General features: G+C 37.8%; 3 protein-coding genes across 3 annotated transcripts; 2 read left to right on the top strand and 1 right to left on the bottom strand.

Moving 5' to 3' along the window:
* Nucleotides 1-40: 40 nt before the first annotated feature.
* On the bottom strand, nt 41-3,906 carry LOC132978147 (cell division cycle-associated protein 7-like). The gene is made up of 8 exons (XM_061043223.1): nt 3,783-3,906; nt 3,159-3,536; nt 2,709-2,804; nt 2,444-2,587; nt 1,910-2,053; nt 1,452-1,601; nt 458-594; nt 41-205 (listed from the first exon to the last, which is right to left on the bottom strand). The coding sequence occupies exons 1-8, from the start codon at nt 3,897-3,899 to the stop codon at nt 163-165; spliced, it is 1,209 nt and encodes a 402-aa protein (XP_060899206.1). The 5' UTR covers nt 3,900-3,906; the 3' UTR covers nt 41-162.
* A 28-nt stretch (nt 3,907-3,934) lies between these two features.
* LOC132978143 (bone morphogenetic protein receptor type-2-like) lies at nt 3,935-12,845 on the top strand. Its single transcript, XM_061043209.1, has 12 exons — nt 3,935-4,032; nt 5,959-6,101; nt 6,508-6,699; nt 6,926-7,090; nt 7,254-7,355; nt 8,308-8,408; nt 8,518-8,739; nt 10,693-10,807; nt 11,222-11,379; nt 11,544-11,700; nt 12,150-12,286; nt 12,384-12,845. Exons 2-12 carry the CDS (start codon nt 5,978-5,980, stop codon nt 12,507-12,509), a joined length of 1,599 nt encoding a protein of 532 aa, XP_060899192.1. The 5' UTR covers nt 3,935-4,032; nt 5,959-5,977; the 3' UTR covers nt 12,510-12,845.
* A 1,069-nt stretch (nt 12,846-13,914) lies between these two features.
* prr13 (proline rich 13) lies at nt 13,915-15,975 on the top strand. Its single transcript, XM_061043204.1, is given in 4 exon segments — nt 13,915-14,049; nt 15,190-15,257; nt 15,345-15,796; nt 15,798-15,975. Coding segments are annotated over 3 exon segments (612 nt in total). The 5' UTR covers nt 13,915-14,049; nt 15,190-15,241; the 3' UTR covers nt 15,942-15,975.
* Nucleotides 15,976-16,209: the final 234 nt, after the last annotated feature.

Raw genomic sequence — 16,209 nt, 5'->3', positions numbered from 1 at the left:
CATTTCTTTGCAAACTTGTTTCATGATCGAACAAACACAAATCAGCTGATTTTAAGAAAAGCTTTATTTGTTAAACTCTAAAATTCATGTAACAAGGATAAAAACACTAGAGTTAAAAATCTTCAGAGAAGAACTGAGAAATAGCATCCTCTAGTGTTGACATCACATCTCCACATTATCCTCACTCGCCAGTTTGTTTCGTAGGCTGTAAAAGAAATACATTGTAGATGTTTATCAGTTCCAACATTTTCTGTTCCTAAAAAAAAACATGTAGTAGCAGCATATTCTTTATGATATAGCTTAATAGAGAGAATGTTTGGCCAATCTCTGTAATGGAGCTCACATTAAACCGCTTCTACATGCCCAGGTACATTTAGATACATGTGTTAAATATGATATTACTGAAATACTTTCAAAACCTCTGAATTTATTAAACGAACTGAACTGATTTCCTCACCTGCTGAGGTAGGAGTGGACATCAGAGAAGCCGTGGTACTGAGCGAGGGGAAACAGAATGCCTGTCGGGCAGCGACCCTCACGCTGGCGGCAGAAACTGCAGTTACAGATGCCTCGGCAGGGAGGGCACTTCCACTCCTGTGCAGAAAATAGAAAGGTTAAAACTAAACTTAATGTTAAAAGGGAAAGAGATGGAAAAGTACTAAAACTACTACGATAGGATTTCAACCTGTGGGGTTATAACTTCAAAGTTACCTAAAACCAGGACGATTATTTAAATTATGTAAAGAAAAGATTTGTTTGCCTGTGCTGTTCATACTTTGTTTCATGCAATTTGTTCAGACTACAATGGAACTAATGGGACAGAAAATGGATCAGACCTTTTCCTAATAAAGCTGGGAGGCTTTAGGTTCTCGACTCTTTTGGGTTATGGTTACAACAAACACTAGGCGAGCTACAGTACTCTGTCCAACTGTGTCAGGAAGTCTTTTATCTACTGGTTTCAGAAGTATTGACTTTAAGATAGATATTCAAATCCATGCCATATAATAATATCTCCTGCTTTCACACTCTGTTCTTGCTCCTCTGTCTGCAGTGTCAAAAACGTATCCAATAAAGTTGAATCATTTAAAGAGAATCCAGTCAAAAAGTCGTCGGACTCATATTCTCCTCCAGTAATCCAAAACATGACACATGAAGATGAGTTGCTTCTGCTGATGTTTAATCTATCAGATGAGTTGACGCCTGAGTTTCAATACAATAAATGTGCATAAACACAAAAATGAACTTCCATCTTAGACTTTTAATTCCATCACCGATCACCAAGATTTTTTTAAATTTAAACAGGGAGTGGTAACAGCCTTCTTTAACGAACACATTCTTTTAAAACCCAGCACCAACATTGAAGACTGAAAACTTAATGACAGTAAATGCTGAAACCATGTGCTTAATTCATCTTTTTTTTCTAAAGAGAGATGGTGTTTGGGCAATCATACCGGATCGAGCAGCGCCTTCTTGACATCCTCTCCGTATCTGTTCCTCAGACACGGCCCACAGAACTGACCCTGAATCCCTCGACAGTCCTCACTGCGGCAGCACGTCTTTGTGTCAATCGTTTTCTGACGGCACTGATGGCATGTGGAGCCCTGAAAAATACAGAGACCTCAAATCAAGAGTGGGGAGGACAGATACACTGACATTTTCAAAGCAGTTTATAGCAATTTGTGCAGACAAAATCTAAAAATCCTCCCATAACAAGCCGGAGAACAGGTCAATGGGAAGTGACCTCACGAGTCATGACTTCATCTGTTTCTCCTCAAATATCAGGACTCTGAACCAAAGCTGCAATAGTGATTGTAACTGTCATTGAGCTAACTGGAAATATACTCTATAATATCATCTTATTCCCATGAATGTCTATGAAATGGAGGGTTGAGTCAGGCTGTTAACTCACAGTAACTCTATTGTAGACTTTTTCAGTCATGTTGTCGGCGACCAGCTGCAGCTCATCCTCTGTGATGTCCTCTACAGGGCGGATTAAATGAGGTTTGCCCTGATTAGGACGTGGGGCACCTCGGTCACGTGGGGCTCGGCGTACCTGGAGCATTAAAACAAAAACAACAAATGTTTTTCTACTTGCAACAAAGTTTCACACAAAAGTTGACAAGGGAAAGATTTACAAAGCTGAACAAAGGCTGAAAAAAAAAAAGCCTCGTCATTGGTCGATTTCTAAACTTTATAGAGTAGATAATTGTCATAAAATTTTTTTTTAGAACAACCTTGTCATCAGTGAATAAAGCAAAACATATCTACATTCACGTTCAAGCCATTTCAAATTCTTACTGTAATGTGGTGAAAAAAAATATCTACAGGAAAAATACCGTAAATGCACAACTTCTTGAGCTGTTCAAAGAGAAAATTCTTTAAAGACTCTCCAAACTTATTTTCTAAATATTTTCTGTTGGTCTTGTTAAGTGACCAGGCTGACCTCCACTAGCTCCTCCTCCAGGCTGAGTTCCAGCTCTTCCTCCTTGAGGGCTAATGGGTCTCCAACTCCCCCCATTGAGCGGGTCATTCTGCGGGACACTCGCTCTGGGTTCTTCCTGGACTCTCCCCCAGAACGTGGAGGACGCTGCAGGAGAGAAAGGGAAAAAAAAAAAAAAAAAAAAAAAAAAGAAGGTTGGCAGCTAATTTAACACAACGTAACACAGCCTTCATTCATCATGAGAACTTCTTTATAACCTTCTACTCACAGAACGTTTCCCTTTTGTTTTCTGTTTTCCTGCTTGTTTATTCAGAAGCCCGGCCCCTCCTGGCATCTTCTGCAGGTCTGCCATTAGCTGAGCCAACTGTGAGAAAACAGGGAGGATAAAAAGATAAGAAGTATGGCAGGTTGAAAACATCTTAAGTCATTCTGTGAATGAACACATGCCTAGACTTGATACTAAAACCTATTTTTACAATACAATGATATCACAATTTCCTGAACCATGCAGCAACAGCTTTCTGTCTTAACAATTCAAACTGATGACAACTTGTACACAAAGAAAATAGATTACACACATGCTGATATTTACACCCATGATTTCTGTATCAACACCTATGGGAAAATGATATATGCTCTGACAACAGTTTTAAATCCACATTGTTCACCACGCTACCAGACAACTCAACATGTACATGGTGCTGTGTTTGTGGTTTACCATTGCTTTGTTGGCCTTGATGTTCTGTTGTCTCTTGGCCAGGAAAGAATCAGCAACATCTTCTGCTAAATCAGATCCATGCTCCTCAGCAGGGGTCATTTTAATCATCTCGTTTTCATCTTCAAATGTAACATGTCTCATCTTCTTTGCGCTGCGTTTATTTCCTAGTCCTCTCTTTATTTTCCTCTTTCCTTCCTCCTCGGCCTCCTCTTCTTCTTCTTCATCATCATCATTTGACTGCTGGCTTGAACGAGTGGACCGGAGAGCCACCCTCAGCCTGAAGGTCTGGCCCCCTGAAGATCCTTTGGATGTGGTAGTCTCCTTCTTAAGGGAGAGCTCGGGTTGGGCTTCTTCATCACTATTTTCCAACTTGTACTCCTGGATATACAAATATGTTTTTCTTCTAAATAAGCAATTGATACATTACACCACAATTTTCAGGGTAAAAATGTACCTATTTATGTATTAAGTCAGCCTACTGAGTGTTAATCCCCATAGACTGTGGCATCAATTACATCAACAAAAACAAACACTAAACTTAGTTTAGCTTACAACGCAATCGCAGATTTAGTTTAATGTTGATTCTTTGAGTGTGTTTATCTTAACTAGAGCAAGATGACTTACCTTCTTCACGTCGTGGTCACCGAGTTCACCGTCAGAAAAGCCGTAAAACGTCCGCTCATTGTCAGAGTCTTCCGCGAAAACATTAGCTAACGCGGGCTCTTTTTTGACGGAGTTCATGACTAGAACTGCTGCTTTAAGAAAGATACAACAAACTAAAGTACACACTATCAAATTGTTTTGAACCGCCTGATATAAAAAGTTAAAGTAAGCAACTCTACCGCTGTATTGTTTGTGCCCGTGTGGACTACAGGTACCTCACCTGCTACTGTCCAATTTAATCAAAGGTGTGCACGTTTTGTAGTTTAGGGCAGCACGAATACACCATTACCTAGGATAATGCCGCTTTTAAACTCCACCCTTGATGACTATTCGATAGCTTATTAACTTAATGATCAAAATGTGAGTTAGTTTCATTTTTTGGGGATAGTCAAACGAAATACTACAAAGTTAAATAAGACCAGAAAAGTATGGAGGACGAGATCTGACAGAAGTATAAATAAATAAATAAATGTATAAATAAATACTGGAATAAATAAATAAAATAATGAATAAATAAATGCGTGAATAAATAAATAAAAACTGGTAAATAAATGGGACATAAATAATTAAATGTCTTAAATGTATTTCTACATTTATTTATTTCCACATTTATTTATTTCTACATGTATTTATTTCCACATTTATTTATTTCTACATTTATTTATTTCCATATTTATTTATTTCCACATTTACTCAGAAAAGACTTGAGTCCCCGCAAAGGTGAGTTTGTCTTTGTATGTGTGTGTCCAATAGGAATCTCTTAGGCCCATCTATGCATAACTAGGTGGCAAACATTTAAAAGTATTCACGGTAACATAAATTCCTTGTCTGAAGTTAAATTAATGTTGCCATATCAAGTTTAGATGAAAGCTGTAAGGGCGAAACTATTAATTGCAGTCAGTGGTGCTAAATTTCTAATGTTACCTGCAAAAAAATGGTGAAGTTGCAAGTTTAGCAATGTTAAAGGACCAATATGTCACTAAGACACCTAGCGTTTAAAGTGGGTACTGAAATCCAAAATTCAAAACATTGGAAAGAGCTGACCTCCTCCCTGGATCTATGCATATAAGGTTGCCATATCTCAGACCCTGTAGCTTCAGTGTTTAGCCAGCTCTGCATCGGTCTTAAAAACCTTTTCTAACCTCTCTCCATTATTCAAAAGCATCTCCAATATTTATCCTAGTTTCACCACAATTCTGATCGTGGAATTTATTAGAAAAATGCGGAGTCTTTTAAGGTCGTCAGGAGATATTCCTCTGATAGCCTACTGGAAAAAAAACGTCATTGCAACTCATCTAATACTTGCTCAGGTTGGTATTTTTAGTTCACTTAAATGAGGTTGACAAACAGACTGATACTGTCATCCATAGGGCCACATATATATATATGGCTAAAAAATGGACAGAAAAGTCAGCACACTAAATGTCCTTTAGACTATATATAATCTGGTGAGATTAGCAGCGTACAGATCAACGGAAGCCTTTCAGCACAAACCCTTCATCAACATTGCAGACAACGAGCTGCTCACCCTGATAATACATACTTTAGGGACATTTAGTGTGCTGACTTTTCTGTTTTATTTGTAGTCTTTTTTGCGGTTGTGTACCTGAAGTTTAAATTTTCGATATAAAAAATAAATAAAATAATGGACTTTCAATTTGATTTAACTTTTCCGAAATTTGACTCTAATAAACCTAAAGTTTTTGAAAAGGGAAGGGTAATTATGAACTTGAAACTTGTGAAAAAAGTTCATGCTGTATCTTTATTGTTAGGAAAATATTACCTGAGATTTTGTAATATATAATATTGTGTAGTAAATATTGATAATGGCATATAATCCTGTAGTTCTAATGAACCTTGAGTATTTATTTTATTGTCTTTTTTATTAATTAAACTATTCATTCTTTTTTGCACATTTTGTCTCAATAATCACTAAATGTCGTCGCTGAGTTAAATTCTCTCCGTCAGTGGCCCCACGGATTGCGTCCTATAGTTCACCTGTGGTCCTAAAGAACAGATCAAACTGAAATCAGCCCCACAACTGGAAGAAGATGATAAGGCTTAACAGTGATAGAAGATTAGGTGGATCATTTTTTTATATTCCCATGGCAGCAGACAGTATATTTCGTACATGCAGGTGTGTGACAGTGGGAGTGATGCCGGGAAATGTGGGAAACTCCTCTCACATTCCCAGGACTGATAAGGTCTCAATCTCTGCTGGCCGGTCTCTTCTTAGAGTGACCATGATCCTGCAACAGTGGCAGCTGATTTTGGCTGTTGGTAAGTGCATTCGTGCAAACCTTTTCTCGTTTTGAGTCTTGCATACAGCTTATAAATGCATTTAGTTTGTTTTAATAGTTTGTTTTCTATGTCAAGTTTAACTTACTATAACAAAGTGTGAGTGTGTCCCATGTTTGCAGTGACATAAGTGATAAGAATCCGGAAACTATCATCAAAAATGTGTGTTACATTCTCAAAACTTTTTGATGAAACTGTAGCTTGTACAACCTTTGCTGTACTCCAACAATGTGAGTAGCCAGAAAGATAAATTGTAGATTCAACAGTAAACAAAAACTTTAAGAGTTTACACACAAAAAACTTTCTCTTGAAGCCAGACAGAACAGTTTCATATTGAGGGTTCAAGCCAAATGTTTAAGGAGCTATTTGTCTGTCCCCCCTGTGCCAGAATGCATCGTTTTCTGCATCTGCAGCCAGTCTTTTCTTCAGAAGAGACACTGTGCTTTCCAAGTGTCTCCCCAGAACAACAAATATACAGCTGCTGGCAACGTGAGTGGAACGGTTCAGCTGTGTGAGAACACCCAGTGCTGTGTTGGCTATTTTCTGATCGTTGATGGCCAGCCAAAAGTCGACCTTCTCGGTGAGAAACTGTCAATTTAGATACCTAGCAGACTGCCTGTTAATTATTCTGTGTAGTCTGGATCATTTTCTTGTGGCATTATAAGATACGTTCATGTTTTTTCTTTTTCATTAAATTGAACCCATGAACCCAAACAGCAGCATTATCATTTAAAGGTTAATCTGTAGGTTATATGGTTCCTATGTTTTTATATCTTCTGTTGTGTAACTGAATTTTTCATTTGCAGCTTGCGATGTAGCTGAAAAGTCGTGCCCAGATGAAATCTGTAAGGCTCAAACCCGCTTCAACGGTCGTCTCCTAAAGTGTGTGTGTAACACAGACTTCTGCAACAGTAACATCACTTGGACCACAGAGACGGAGGTGCCTCAACCCACCTCCTCTTTCTCCACAGGTATGATAATAAGAAGATGAAATAAGTCATTGAAGATTTACAATAAAACTCTAAGTGATGAACATCAATGATATATTCAATAAGAAATACAGTATTTGAAGTTATGAACACACTCTATTAACTGAAAGGGGAAGTTGTTCTCTACCTTTTGCTTTCTTCTTAGATGAAATAGTGAAAACTGCTGTAATCATTCTGGTCGGCATTGTGTTGGCCCTCTGCTGCATGATTGCTGCTGCCAATTGGAGAGGCTTCTTCAAAGAGAAAAGTGAGTTCATTTTTTTTCCAAAATCAAGAAAGCAATTCCATGTAATGTATTTTATATAATGAAAAATAAATAAAAAAATCCGTGGCACACTGGAATAACTTTACTGTCTTTTATTGTGAGCGAACAACGCATTTCGCCTGTAGCTTAGGTTCGCCCAGCGTGTCATGGATTTTTGATTTATTTTTCATGGTACGTTCCTGAGAACGTATAGGCTGTGCATGGAGTACCCTGTTGGCCATTCAGGATTTGATATTAACTCTATATTATATATTAGTTGTAATTTTTTAATGTCCAAATTTCTGCCATGTGTTTTATTATACCCGTCCACTTTTGTGGACAAAAGTGAGAACTAAAACTGAATTTAACTATCCTGGTTGCAGTATTCATAAATTATGTAATGTCTCAACACTTAATCGTGTATTTGATAAATGACCTTATAAAATTAAAATAATTCTGTTGTTACTGTACATTTTTATTTTCCTATATAATGAGCTAACTGCTGATGTTTGCAGCTTTTCACTAAGCACAGTTTGTTACTCGGATTAAGGAAGCTCCCACATTACTGCTCGTCATGGGAAGCTCTTGAAATGTCACATTTAGAGATTTTAAACAGGATTAAGATTACACAGACTGTACAACCTCTCTGCTGTTCAGGGTGTCAGAGAAGCACATTCTTCAGGCATGTTATCATATTTTCTAAACTAAAGATTAAGTTCTCATGATGTCTTAGTTTTCCTTGAACCCGTTTCATTCTATCAGCTGGACTGACCTTGGTGTTTATCTCAGATGTAACACTCCCTTTTACCTCTGTCCTTTGTTACACGTCAAGCAGTTATCTTTGTCTTTTCTGGTGCTATTCACTCAGGTACATTAACAGTTGAAGTGACCTTTGTGTATTTTGTATGACCCTCAGTCTGTGTGTGATTAATAAAAAAGACTTTCATTATTTCAGAGAATCCACCCCCCTTTGATGATAACAGTTTCACAAGATTGTGTTCCTGCCAAACAACACAAACCTCTGAGATCATCACTTCTGACATTGAACTACAGCAGGTTAGCCACTCTGTCACTTGTGTTTATTCTTTATAAAATCATAGAGCTTTGTGATCCATACATCCTCTGTTAACTGTTGTTTTACATGTATGTTTATACCGTGTGTCAGATTGTGAGCTGTGGGCATTTTGCGACTGTGTGGAAGGGGGAATACCATGGATTTGTGGTAGCAGTGAAAGTTTTTCCTGTGGGCTGGAAAGAGAAATGGACTGCAGAGAAGGAGGTTTATGAGCTGCCACTAATGAAGCATGCTGGGATTGTCCCCTTCCTGGGCGCTGGGAGGAAACTGGATGGAGGCAGCTGGCTGATGGTCCTGCAGTTTCCTGAATATGTAAGTGGTCAAGATAAATGTTTCACTTTCACTTCTGCATTTTCAGAGGGCTTAGAAGTTGTGATAAGAAGGCAAAATAGAAGAAAGAGTCATTGCAGGAAAGGAAATATTTGATTTTGTTTTATTATTTGATTTATTTATTTATATTTATATTTATATTATATTTATTTATTATTCAATTGCTTATTTTCCCTAAACAGGGCTTTAAAAAGTTCACTTTATATGGAAGAGAGACAAGAAACAAATATTTAAAATAAATATTGAACTAAAGAATAAAAACATTACTTTACCATCCTTTAATTTTCCTAAATGATAGAGACAAAGATATATAGATGTAAAATATTTATTTCAAACATGTACAGTAAAGGGGCGCTGGTGACGTAGTGGTTAGTGCGCGCGCCCCATGTATGGAGGCTGTGGTCTTCCAAGTGGGCAGCCCAGGTTTGAATCCCGCTTGTGGCTCCTTTCCCGCATGTCACGCTCTCTTCCTGATTTCCGACTATCCAATATCCTATCGCTCCATTAAAGGCACAAAAAAAACAAAAATAAATCTTTATTAAAAAAATGTTTTAAAAACCTGTGTAGTTAATAAAGAAATAATGAACAATTCAATAGATTTGTATTTCCTTTTTTCTTTATATACATAAATGCAGAACAAACTTTTTGTTTTTGTGTTTGTTCTTTACAACAAATAATTTCTGTAGCTCTTTTGTAACTCAGCTGTGACTGTAGGAGCTATTTATTCTTTGTCAACATTAGTGTGGGCTTTAGTTTACTAATATTTGGGTGGTGTTGTTTATTCAGTTATTCAACACGTTTTCGTTATTTTTGTTAGGTATTTGGGTAACACTGTGGGCACCAGAGGTTATTTTGGTAAGAGGCAGGTAGAGGACCAGAATGCACCTGGGTGGGCTTATGGTTCTTTTTTTTTTACCAGCGCAAGAGAGGCAGCAGGATCCAAGATTTTCTTTGTTCTTTTGTTTGCTTGCTTGATTTCGACCAAACAAACCACCAGAAACGCAAATCTTTTGAATGGACATTGGACTTCTTTTGCCTGTGTACATCACATCCCCATGGTGCATCAGTGGTCATTTGATTATGTTTGATAGAAATGTATTTAGATTTTTTTCAGACAAAAAGCCACTACAGTGACTATTACATTTGCCCTATTGGGGATCATTCAAATACCTCTTAAGAGGTGGATTATAATAAAACAAAAGTGTCCTAATATAACAAAAGCATGAGGTAGTTATCATGCAAACACAGTAACATGATTTCAAAGTAATGTCCTCATTGTATAGGTGAAGCCAGTGTAGCCAATCACATTACTTTAAAACCCCTTGAGGCAGTTTTCCACTCTGCAATTATAGTATGTATTACAGGTGATGCTGCAAGCACCCGGCACTACATCCCGTATAGAAATGTTGGATGGTCTTCACTCTCTGTGTGGCGAGACTTACATACGTACCTTTATATTTACAAAGCTCTTATTGAGATGCTACCTCCTTACATTTCCTCTATGTTAGTCTGGTTCTCTGGAGCAGTGGTTCTCAACTGGTCGAGCCTCAGGACCCACCACCAACTCCTTCATGGCAAATCGTGACTCAAATTAATTTTATTTTTGGACTCAAGAGGGTAAGAAGTGTGGACAAAGAAATGGAACGAAACAAATTTGTTTAAAAAGCGCTTCATAGACTTTTTGACACAATTTTTATTCCAGGCACACCTTCGCAACCCACTGAAATCGGCTCCGCGACCCACTTTCTTATGGCCAGTTTAGATCCTTAATTATTAACCCTTCAACTTCTGATTGCACTTGTTTTAATTGTACGTCTGTTTTAATTGATGTGTTTTCTATATAATGTTTTATTTTTTCGATTGTTTATCTTTTTTTTAATCTGCTCTGCTATTTATGCTCTTGGACATAATCAATTGGTGTTCTTCTGATTTCAGGGTTCTCTCCACTCATTTCTGAGTAAACACACCAGTACCTGGATGTTGTCACTGAAGCTGTGCCAGTCTTTATCACAGGGACTTTCCTATCTCCACTCGGACCTTCACAGACACGGTATGGGCCAGATTATTTCTGTAAGCAAATGTGTGTGTCTTTTTGCATGTCCATGTTGCCACCCACACAGAAAGCTCGCCTCTCTATCATATCTGTAGATGTGAAGAGCAAATAGGACTATTTATAACTTGATTGAGTTGTTTTTGTCTAACAGAAGCTAATACATTGTGGTTATTACTTTTTGTTGATTTCTTATAATTAAAACCCATAAGCTGACATACAAACAGCTGACATCGCACAGGGACACATGATTATAACCATTTTCACAGTCACATAGCAGCGCAGAAGAGGCAGAGGCAGAAAGGTTTAACCAATAAAGTATGAGCCTGTCTTCATCGGTACATTTCACTAGAATTAACTAACAACACAAATACAACCTTCCTTTTCATCATGATGCGTGTCTTGTTCTTCCAGATGTGCACAAGCCTCCTGTGGCCCACAGGGACTTGAGCAGCTTCAATGTGCTTGTGAGAGCCGACAGGACCTGTGTGCTGTGTGATTTTGGAAGCTCTACCATCCTACGCTCTTGTTCAGGACAAAAGCAGCTGCAGAGCCACGCAACAAAAATTGAGGTGAGACGAAAAAAATACAAATCCAAGGACGATAAAGATTCTACTCAGATGTGAAATACAGCTGCATCTGTGGACAATACTTAATTGTGTTTTTTTTTTTAACCTTGAATACTTTCCTTTTCCTTTCCTTTGAAATAACATTTTGTATTCCTATCCATCTGCAGAGTCATGCTCAGTTGGGCACACTGCGCTACATGTCCCCTGAAGTCCTGGAAGGCTCCATAAACCTCAGCAACACCTGGTGTCTCCTGCAGGGGGACATCTATGCTCTGGGACTCCTGCTATGGGAGATCTGGATGTGTTGCACTGATTTATTTCAAGGTACACTTCTTCAATCAGAAAAACAGACAGACATACAGACAGTTCACACTTCAGAGTGGGAGTCAGCCCATAAAGGAACACGTAAAGTATGAAAAATCGTAGACTGAAAAGTATTTGTAGATGTTTGATTTAGCAAATGGAGTAAATAGTGCAACACTTGCATCTGAGATCGAGTGGAGCAGATGTATAATGTATCAGTATCCGGAAATACTCAAGCAGTAGAACAGGTTTCCTTGGATTTGGACTTAAAATCAGTGCTGAAGTTAATCACATCTTAATAATGAAAAACGAACAAATCTAGTCTTTAGTGTCTAATTTTTACAATTTCATTTTTTTCTTCTCCGTGAGGTTGCTCGGCACAATCGTCAGTATCTCTCTGCTTAGAAACCTTTTTGCCCTGTGGTGGTGCTACACTGACTCTTAATTCTTTAATATGTCTCCATCTGCAGGCGATACTGTTGCACATCATCTGTTGCCTTATGAATCCGAGCTGGGAGTCAAAGTAACACTAGAAAACCTCATTCAGCATGTGTGTTACATGGACAAAAGACCCTCCATACCTAGACACTGGGACCTATTACCACAGGTATTCTTACACAGGTGCTACTTACTTGAACATGACATTTTTGTTTTGGTTGTTTCCAATAAGAAAAAGGTGTTGACTAAAAGTTTCCATCTTTCAGGGTCCTGTGCTGCAGGAGCTCCTTGCAGATTGTTGGGACTGTGACCCGGATGCCCGACTGACTGCTCAATGTGTTGCGGAGAGATTGGACAGATTAGCTTCCCTTCAATCTCATTTCTCTCAATGATATTTGCTTTGTCTTCTTCATCTTGACTTGTTATATTCTGTATATCATGCTACTCTCTTTGAGTCACTCATTTGAAGCTTTTCTTGGTATATTCATCCGTTTGGCCGATAGCTGTAACCCATAAACTTGTACATTTTTCTATTACTCTCTTTCATTCTATTCAATACTTATAACAGTAATTCAGCTTCAGTCAACAGCAGTTTCAAAGTGTGTCCATAAAAGGCATACTGGGAATTGTTTTTGAAAACTCTGGGAAAAGGGTTTATTTTGTTATTTTGTGTAACTGTTTATATCTGTTTCTAGTTTTGTATTTGAATAAATTCAAGAAACTTTCAACCTCTACTCAAACTTGACTAGTAGTGGCCAAACAATCACGTAAAAAAATAAATGTGAACACCAATATTACATTTAAATAGTAAGCTAGGCCAATGAGCCATCCTTTATGATAGACACTTTTTCTGACACGTCACATCAATAAATAGATATTTATAAAGTTAATGATGGCTGAACTCCATATGGCTTCTTCAATATCAAGTTCTGGGTGTTGTGCTTGCAGACACAACCAAAGATGCAATGTCACTGGAACACCACAGAGGCTTAGTAAATGTTATTAGTAAAGCCGTTACTGTCCTGACAAATCGAAAAGTGTAATTTTACATGGTTGTTGGTCAAAACCGATCAATCCATTAGACTGTGTTTAAATTGCACTTCTTATACAAAAATATTGAAACAAAAGGTGCTGTAGTGAAAAAGAAAATCGACAAACACTTTAACACCCCCACCCCACAATCCATACTACACATGGTAAAAAAAAAAAACCGTGATAAATGAAAGACTCCATAAAAAGGAAATGCTGTCATGAACTTGTGATGAGAAAAGAGGAGGTAAGATAAAAAACTGAAGACAGGATAATCGGACAATAATATAATTAAGGAAGTAAATGAACAAAAAGGTAAATAAATAAGGTTACATAAGATCAAATACAATTCAGTTAAATACTGAAAAAGTAGATATTGAGTATGAACATAGTTTGCTCATACTCTGTAAGCTAAGAGAAGTTATTTTGGTCACTATTTTTGTTGTCTTTGCTTAAATTGAATAAAAAATAAAAGCCCTATAATTAGATCATATAGGTCACTGTCTGTTCCTAGTTTGTTTAGGTTATATCTCAATACAAATCTTGATCTTTGAAGTCATGGATTTGGTGTGATAGCCTACACTATGGAGTATGATGAATCATAACTATTTCAAGTCAGGTGTATATGAGTGTGTGCCTCCTCCCCGGAAATAATCATTCGAAATGGTTGGGAGTTAGCGTCAACATTTCCATTATCGCAACCCTTTGTACCACAGAAACCAGTGGATCAACTTTTCATACATAGTTGGACTTGTGCCATTACGTAAACACTGTGCGTGGGCGGGCGGGGCTTCCTCGTGCTTACAAGAATCTGCTGTTTCCGTGCAGCTGGATGCGGAAGAAAAACAAGGAGCACAGAGTTCCTGGAAAAAAACTTAAACAGACCAGAGGCACTTTCCTCAGGTAAGTCTTTGAAACCTAATTGACCGACAGTGATTCTAAGCGACATGTGTGGCTCAAAAAAATTACATTTTTTTTTTATGTGGGATTTTTGTTGTATCATACCTGTTTTGTAGGCATAACAAGAGAACGTGTTGCGAAATTCCTGATTGTAGCTTTGGCATTTGACCACAATCAAGACAAGTTACCAATAACATGGGATGAGTGCATTTATGGTATCTGTACCTGCATGAAAACAATATTACCAAAAGTTACTAATGCGAGTACTTTGTTCGTTTTAATAAAAGTTTTGAAACAAATGAAGCTGAACCTTGAAGGTCAGGTAATTGGGACTGCACTAGTTTCAGGAATAGGCTACCTTAGAAGCTGTAGCCTACTTACGTTGTTGCTATAACTGAACTGGTACGACCCTCACAGGCCCACGCCCTTACAGCATAGTTCTTCATTAGACTGAAATGTTTCAAATGTAGAACAAATCTAAATCTCCTTGTGTTGTAAAAAAACATTAAAGTATTCACACAATTCAAGTTAGAGATGTACATTGTGGTGGTGACAAAAATATATTCACTGTAGGGAAACACTTATGTTATCATTCAGCTTATTGACATTCTTTTAAATAATTTTTTAATATTTAATAAATAGTTTGAGGCTATTTAAGTTTTCAAAAGTTATTATTTGTGATTTCTCTAAACTAACTTATTGTAAGGTATTTTCTCTTGGGTTTAACTTTTTGTTGGACAACACAAGTACAAGAGAACATTTTCTTGGCTATTGACATGGTAAAATAACTTAAAAGGGTTATCTATTGAAATATAGCCTTATAATTTTGGAAACTTGTAAATGTAAAAAAATAATTAAAACTATTATTATTGTTTTTTTTAAGTTTTGATCCAGTTTACACACAGCAGATCTATATGATTTAAAAGAGTCAATTTAACACCGATATATATATATATATATATATATATATATAGTCAAATACCCCACAAAGGATATAATCTCTGATAAAAACATTACAGAAATGAATCAAAGACACAATTCAAACAATATGATTATTACATAAAATTGTCACACCCTTCAGAAAGTCTCTTATTACCAGGTTCTTTTTCGTTATGACAAATGTGCTCTCTTGCTTCTTCTCAGGATTTTGTGTAAGAACTGAGGTATTTGACCTGTAAAGTCCATACAGATTACCATGTGGCCAAACCAAGGTAAGATACCAGCGTAAAAAAATGAACTCAGCATGTTTAATTTGTAGCCTATACGTGTTTTGAAGAATATGTCTTTATGTACATCAGGTCCTCCACCAAACCCAGCCTACCCTCCTGGCTACAATCCTGCATTTCCCTCTGCTCCTGCTCCTGGTCTCTTTCCCCAACCTTCAAATCCAGCATACCCCGCAGGCCAGTACCCCGCAGGCCAGTACCCCGCAGGCCAGTACCCCGCAGGCCAGTACCCTGCAGGCCAGTACCCAGCTGGAGTGAGACCAGGCATGGTACCACCAAATGTAACTCCAGGTGCGATGCCTTTCGGAGCTCCTGGGCTTCATCCTTATCCTATGGCTCCAGGTGGATTTCCAGGGGTCCCTCCTGCAGGTGTTCACCCAGGTCTATTCCCACACTCTCCTAAAGGTGGTCACAAAGGCCACCACAAAGGTCACCACAAAGGTCACCATAAAGGTCATCATCATGGAGGACTAAATCCCATGGCTGGAGGAATGGCAGGAATGGCAGGAATGGGGATGGGGGATGGGGATGGGGACAGGGATGGGTGGACATAAAGCCCACAAAAAGATGAAGAAGCTGAAGAAAGGACATAAGGGGAACAAGCATAACAAACATGGCAAGGTGAGAATGTGTTTTATGCTGCGACATTTGCAGCAGGTGAACTATTGAAGTGTCATTGTGAAATAAAAAGATAAAACTAGAACCTGCCTACAACTGTCAGCCAAAGACCCCAATTAAATAAATTTAAAAAAAGGCCATCACATGTTTCCTCTGCAAAATGTGATATCTTATAGGGTCTAACTCCTAAAACATTTAGTTTTTGGACATATAAAGTTATTAAATGCCTGAATGCTGCAGTTTTCCAAGAAGAAAAGCCTTATTTTAATTAATTTGTTAAAAATGTGCTCCCATAATTCCTGCAATGGATTAGATGTTT

Source organism: Labrus mixtus, chromosome 7, assembly GCF_963584025.1.
Source record: "Labrus mixtus chromosome 7, fLabMix1.1, whole genome shotgun sequence".
NCBI classification, from domain to species: domain Eukaryota; kingdom Metazoa; phylum Chordata; class Actinopteri; order Labriformes; family Labridae; genus Labrus; species Labrus mixtus.
The sequence above is the reverse complement of the archived record's forward strand: the minus strand, read 5'-3'. Positions and strand labels throughout refer to the sequence as shown.